At 45.5% G+C, this 6,401-nt stretch overlaps 1 protein-coding gene across 1 annotated transcript; it reads left to right on the top strand.

The window, feature by feature from the left end:
* Positions 1–2,385: 2,385 nt before the first annotated feature.
* Positions 2,386–5,801, top strand: LOC125529216 (S-adenosyl-L-methionine-dependent methyltransferases superfamily protein). Its single transcript, XM_048693623.2, has 10 exons — positions 2,386–2,788; positions 2,992–3,130; positions 3,434–3,503; positions 3,593–3,657; positions 3,737–3,815; positions 3,972–4,059; positions 4,363–4,427; positions 4,525–4,614; positions 5,098–5,232; positions 5,334–5,801. The coding sequence occupies exons 1-9, from the start codon at positions 2,470–2,472 to the stop codon at positions 5,212–5,214; spliced, it is 1,032 nt and encodes a 343-aa protein (XP_048549580.1). The 5' UTR covers positions 2,386–2,469; the 3' UTR covers positions 5,215–5,232; positions 5,334–5,801.
* Positions 5,802–6,401: the final 600 nt, after the last annotated feature.

Raw genomic sequence — 6,401 nt, 5'->3', positions numbered from 1 at the left:
TGGAGTCTCGGATGTGATCACGGACATGATGAGGAGTCTCGAAATGGTCGAGACATGAAGATTGATATATTGGAAGCCTATGTTTGGATATCGAAAGTGTTCCGGGTGAAATCGGGATTTTACTGGAGTACCGGGAGGTCACCGGAACCCCCCGGGAGCTTAATGGGCCTACATGGGCCTTAGTGGAAATAGAGGGAAGCAAGGGGAGTGTGGGGCGCGCCCCCCAAGGCCCAAACCGAATTGGTTTAGGGCAAGGGGGGCCGGCCCCCTCTTTCCTTCTTACCCTCTCTCTTCCCTTCTCCCGAATCCTATTCCAACTAGGAAAGGAGGGAAGTCCTACTCCCGATGGGAGTAGGACTCCTCCTGGCGCGCCCTCTCCCTGGCCGGCCGCACCCCCCTTGCTCCTTTATATACGGGGGCAGGGGGCACCCCATAGACATGACAATTGATCGTTTGATTTTTTAGCCGTGTGCGGTGCCCCCCTCCACCATAGTCCACCTTGATAATACTGTAGCGATGCTTAGGCAAAGCCCTGCGTCGGTAGAACATCATCATCGTCACCACGCCGTCGTGCTGACGAAACTCTCCCTCAACACTCGGCTGGATCGGAGTTCGAGGTACGTCATCGGGCTGAACGTGTGCTGAACTCGGAGGTGTCGTACGTTCGGTACTTGATCGGTCGGATCGTGAGGACGTACGACTACATCAACCGCGTTGTGCTAACGCTTCCGCTTTCGGTCTACGAGGGTACGTGGACAACGCTCTCCTCTCTCATTGCTATGCATCACCATGATCTTGCGTGTGCGTAGGAATTTTTTTGAAATTACTACATTGCCCAACAAGTGGGACCCACACTTTATTGTAGTGAGATAGAGGGAAAGCTGACATGTTGATCTATAGGTATTTTGGTCATTATGGCATGGCAAACGAGATTTGAGATGACAATCATGGTGTCGAGTGGCATTTTTACTGCTAAACACATTTAGTGCTAAACGTGTTTACTGCTAATTAATCATTTCTCTCATCGATCCTCTTCCTTACGTACCCTTTCACACCAAAGGAAACTACCACAGCGAACCGTCGTGCGATCCCATTCCTTATGTATCCTTTCACATGAAAGAAAACTGCCATAGCGAACCATCGTGCGATCCCCTTCCTTACGTACCCTTTCACACGAAAGGAAGCTGCCACAACGAACCGTCGTGCGATCCCCTTCCTTAGTACCCTTTCGCACGAAAGGAAACTGCCACAATGAACTGCCCTAGAGCGCCGCCCCATCACCTCGCTTCAGCGACGCATGCCGTCCCCATCAACTCAACTCGCAGCAGCTTCAAGGACGCCGCCCCTCACATCTCCGTGCCACCTCTACCCATCGCCTTTGCGTGGCCTCGGCTGTAGCGATGTCGCTGCAACTTCAAAGACGCCGACTGTTGGGGACACCGCCTAGACCGCCTGGCCGATCGAGGGGGGCGCGTCGGAGGCACCGCCTGGACCGCCTGGCCGACCGACGGAGGCACGTCGAAGGCGCCGCCTGGACCACCTGGCCGACCGGCGGGGGCACGTCGGAGGCACCGCCTGGACCGCCCATCGCCGTCGGACCTGTCAGGGACGCCGCATGGCCGTCCGTTGGCGTCGAGTTGTCGGACCATCATGGACACTGCCTGGACCGCCTGCCCGTTCCTCTTCGTCGGGCCTAGGTCGTTAGCGCCGCCTCAGGGGACACGCCACCGTCAAACACGCAGCCACCGGGCCAGAGGTCTTTCATCTCTGCTTTCTTCATTTCTTCCCAAGAAGATTGATGCACTAAAAAATGAACCCAAATCAGGTTTCGTAGAACTGAACCAAAAGCAGCCTTATGTGCACACATTCAATAGTTATTAAGCTTCATTACCAACATGCGCTATGAAACAACTAAGTACAGTGATATGGAACTTTTGGTAGCAGCCGGGTAGTGGATCAGTTGTGCTGATTTTCAATGGATTGTGCTTAGATTTTTTTGATTTCTCTTTTAGCGGCTCGAGGACAAGGTATGTGCCCCCTTCTTTGGTCACTTGCATATACCATTAACTACGTTGGATTAGTACAATTTTCAATCCATTTAAAGGAAGAGATGGACCTGTCGTTGCTGGTGCTTACACAAACTATTTTTTATTTTACTTTTTCAAAGAAAATTCAGGTATATTTTCAAGCCGGATTAAAATTACACGTGTGTTGCACGTGTGAATTTATTAGTAACTGAGTAGTGAGATACAACCAGTGACATACTCCCTCCGTTCTAAAATAGATGACCCAATTTTATAGTAACTTTATACTAAAGTTAGTACAAAGTTGAGTCATCTATTTTAGAACGGAGGGAGTAGATGATAAAAACCCAAAAACCATTTCTAAGAAAAGACAAAGGTCTCCTGAACTAAAAAAAAGAAGCCCTTCTCTCTCCTCCAACCGCCGGTGCTCGCTCCGTCGCTCGCCATGGCTTCCGGGGCCGCGGCCGCCGCACGTCGCCTTCTGCTGTTGCGCCACCGCCGCCACCACTTCGTTCCCAATCACCACTTCTCTTCCTCCTCGGCGGACGAAGTGCTGGACGGGGGCCGCGTCAAGATCTTCGATCGCGATCTGAAGCGCCGACACCGGGACCGGGCGGCGTGGGCGATGCGGGAAACTGATCCACTGGTAGACGCGGTCGCAGATAACCTCCTCGACCGCCTCGAGGACTGCAGGAAGGAGTTCCCCTCGGCACTCTGCCTCGGCGGTTCGGCCGGCGCCGTCCGCCGGTCGCTTCGCGGCCGCGGTAAGAAGCTACTCAGCTCGCTTTTCTTGTTATTTCTTGCACCAACCTCTTATCATGTGTACTAATCACTGCGTTGAACCATGTCAAATGTCTTCCTGAAAGTTCCGGTTTTCACATCCGACAATTGAAATGATCTGCCACACGTTGCTTCTCCTGATATGTTGAACTAACCTGCAAGATGGCGCTAATGATTTGTGTGCCAGGTGGAATCGAGAAATTGACCATGATGGACATGTCGGTAGACATGGTGAACAAGTGGCGGGAGTTGGAGAGTGCTACTGACGACGGCCCCGAGATGAACTTTATCGTTGGAGATGAAGAGTATCTTCCTATCAAAGAGAAGTAAATACCAACCATGTTATACTTTCAGTGTGTTTGTTGGTTCCATTTTCGTATGATTAGAGTAAACTGCACTGGATCAGCATACTTTCTCCAGCTCCCTTGAATGCTAATGTATTGGGGGCCCCACTTTATATATACACCAAAGAGATAAACTGTCAATTTGTAGTCTGCTAGTCTGCTATCTTATGCTTGAGTGGGTCAATATATTTTAGGTGTGAGTGGCTAATTGTCAAATTTAAAAGTAAATAAATTGTGATCTTGCATTGTCTACTCCTCTATTGATGTGGCTCTTGGTTTCTGAAGCTCCCAGGATTTGATAATGAGCTGTCTTGGACTTCATTGGACAAATGATCTACCTGGAGCAATGATACAGGTAAGTCTTTTATTTTAAACCCTGAAAGCATTAAGTTATCAAGCACTAAAACATCTGAACTATGGTAATTGGCTGTCCTTTGATGGCAGTGTAGGTTGGCGTTGAAGCCTGATGGCCTTTTTCTTGCAGCAATTCTTGGCGGGGAGACTCTGAAGTGATAATCTTAGATTTACCATTTATCGACATTTCCCAGTTTCTTGTTTGACTTGCCTTTTCTTGGATGCTATGATCAGGGAACTAAGAATTGCATGCACAATTGCTCAAATGGAACGTGAGGGAGGCATCAGTCCTCGAATGTCGCCATTAGCACAAGTATGATTCCTTTATAATCCGAGATTTCGTCCAATGGGGATTGCTTGTTCTTCTTGTATGCCTCTGTTGAATAGCCTGTCATTGCAAACCATTGCCTTTACCTTGACTTATTAGTGTCTTTGGTTCTAATGGCGACATTGGGTTGTACATTTCAAGGTCCGTGATGCAGGAAACCTTTTGTCAAGGGCAGGCTTCGCCCTTCCAGGAGTTGATGTAGATCGATATACAGTCAAGTACAATAGTGGTGCGTACAAAAAAACTTGGATTTTCCAATTAGTGAATTTCTTCGTACAATATTTTGTGAAGATTGAATGAACATCTTTTCTTTATTCTGACTGCTCAGTAAATATTCTTATGACTATCAGATTGCAATGGTCACTTTTGTCTCATGGACATACAATTAGCAATGTTGTGTCTGATAAATATATTTTATATTCAAGAACCACGTTAATTTGTTATTGTTTTAAACATCTCCACAATATTTGCATATGTCGATTCACCAAGTTATTTATTTGTCCTAACAATTTTATTACTTATTGCGAACTAGCTCTTGAACTTGTGGAACATCTTAGAGCAATGGCAGAAACAAATGCTCTCTTTCAAAGAAGCCCTGTGAGCCTTTCTTATCATAATGTTTACTGAAAATGGCTTAGTCCCAATTAATTTAGTTAACATGGTAACTGAATTTACATTGGTTTTCTATTGGCAGATATTAAAGAGAGATACAGCACTAGCTACTGCAGCCATTTACCAGTCAATGTTTGGGTTAGAAGATGGAACCATTCCAGCAACCTTTCAGGTTTTGTACAGTTAAAAAATAATATCCCATCTTGTCCAACTTGACTAAATACAGAATAGAAACCATGCAGTTCCTCATTATAAACATTCCATGTATTTAAAGTTTGTTACTCCATTCATTTCATATTGCAGGGTGCAGTTCTTTTGTTTACGGTTTTCCAACTTGACTAAATACAGAGTAGAAACAATGCAGTTCCCCATTAATTTTCTGATCTTACTCTTAGTGCTTTCACTCCGTTCTGCTGTACATATGCATAAGCAACCAATCTTCACTGCACCGGACTCGCCTAGGAGAGCGGGGAGTAAATCTGAGAGGGGAAATGCATGCGCAATTCACGCTTTCCAAAACAAAATAAATGCAACTGGGCTAATTTGGACTTTTTCTCAACAGTTTTCACTGCTTTTAAGCCATTTAAATCTCCATGCTAAGAACAAACATGCTCTTTGTATATATTGCAATTGAGTGAGTAGTTGTTTTGTGCAGGTAATTTACATGACTGGGTGGAAGGAGCATTCATCACAGCAAAAGCCTAAGAGAAGGGGTTCTGCCACTGTATCATTTGGTGACATAAGGAAACAATTTGGTTCCAACCAAGACTGAAGAACTTTATGAGCTATGGTAGGATGATGGCGCCGAGTTCATTTCTGTTGTCTACTATTCTTCATTCACCACACTTCTGCAGCTATGCTTATCCTTTGTGCTCTTTTACCTCCATGTAGAAAACATCTCTCGAGGAAGGAAAAGAAAACCCCTATTTGCTCACAACAGAACTTGGGGTTTCCGAGGCTTCCCATTTGTGGAAAAAGTGTACTCTGTTGGTTCCCACCAAAACTTGCGGAAGCGTTCCTTGCATCGCTCACAATCCTCTTCTTGTGCATCTGGGTTGATCTCGACACGCCCTGAAAACTGGAAGCGGATCATGGAGTGGACGAAGGAGATGCTATATATTTGTAGTCTGACCCTAGCCTACGTGTTTCCACTGTATGCAATTAATATCCCATCACATGGAAAATGATGTTTTTGTAGAACAAAAATGTTGCGATAGCTTTCGCCAAATCTCATTGAAGTTCTCATTGAAACTTATTTGCTTTGAGTTGTGAACTTATTTGGTTTGGAGACTTTTTATGTTACATGGTGTGAGACATGCTATCCCTATCTATCTATCTTTATCATGTTGTTTAAGTTCATATTTGTGGAGCCATGTTATTATTCTTTCCCTTATATATTGCTTCATTACATGTTGCAAATGCATGTTTAGTGTACTAGTCGAATGCCCGTGCGTCACCACAGGAGATATAAAAAAATAATGATGTTACCGATCAAATCATTGCACTATTCAATGTTTGATGTGCTTACTTTGGAGTATAATATATTCTGACCAATTTGGTTATAAAGAATACATTATTTATTTAGGTGTATCATAGAAGTGCTATGAGCCCCAACCTTGTTTGTACAGGTTCCAGTTGCCGCCTTCAAGGGTGCAGCTAGTGGATTCGCGGCACCTTGCATTGTGCGAGGGCATGAATTGAATAGAGTGAGTCTTTGTGACACTTGAGAGCATTGTGCCTCCACACCCCTCCAACAGAGACATCTCTCCCCTGGATAAGGAAACTTTGGAAACACATCCATCTCCCCCAAATAAGAGAACTTTGAAAACACATCCCCGTCTCCATCGTCTCCACCTGTGATTATCTCGTTCCTTTACTTGCTGCTAGATTCCGCCTTGTGTTTACTCTTGCTAGCTTGTGTTGCTCCTTGTGCTTGTCATATAGGTTGTCCACCTAGTT

This window comes from Triticum urartu, chromosome 6A (assembly GCF_056163025.1).
Source record: "Triticum urartu cultivar PI428250 chromosome 6A, HENAU_Tu73, whole genome shotgun sequence".
In the NCBI taxonomy this organism is placed as follows: Eukaryota; Viridiplantae; Streptophyta; class Magnoliopsida; order Poales; family Poaceae; genus Triticum; species Triticum urartu.
Note: the sequence above shows the minus strand (reverse complement) of the source record. Positions and strands in the feature narration are given on the sequence as shown.

Excerpts from the sequence above, each read along its gene's own strand:
- LOC125529216 (XM_048693623.2), top strand. The coding sequence starts at position 2,470 with ATGGCTTCCGGGGCCGCGGCCGCCGCACGTCGCCTTCTGCTGTTGCGC. Across the intron at positions 3,504-3,592 it reads TACCTGGAGCAATGATACAG|TGTAGGTTGGCGTTGAAGCC; the intron begins GTAAGTCTTTTA and ends CTTTGATGGCAG. Across the intron at positions 4,060-4,362 it reads TACAGTCAAGTACAATAGTG|CTCTTGAACTTGTGGAACAT; the intron begins GTGCGTACAAAA and ends ATTGCGAACTAG.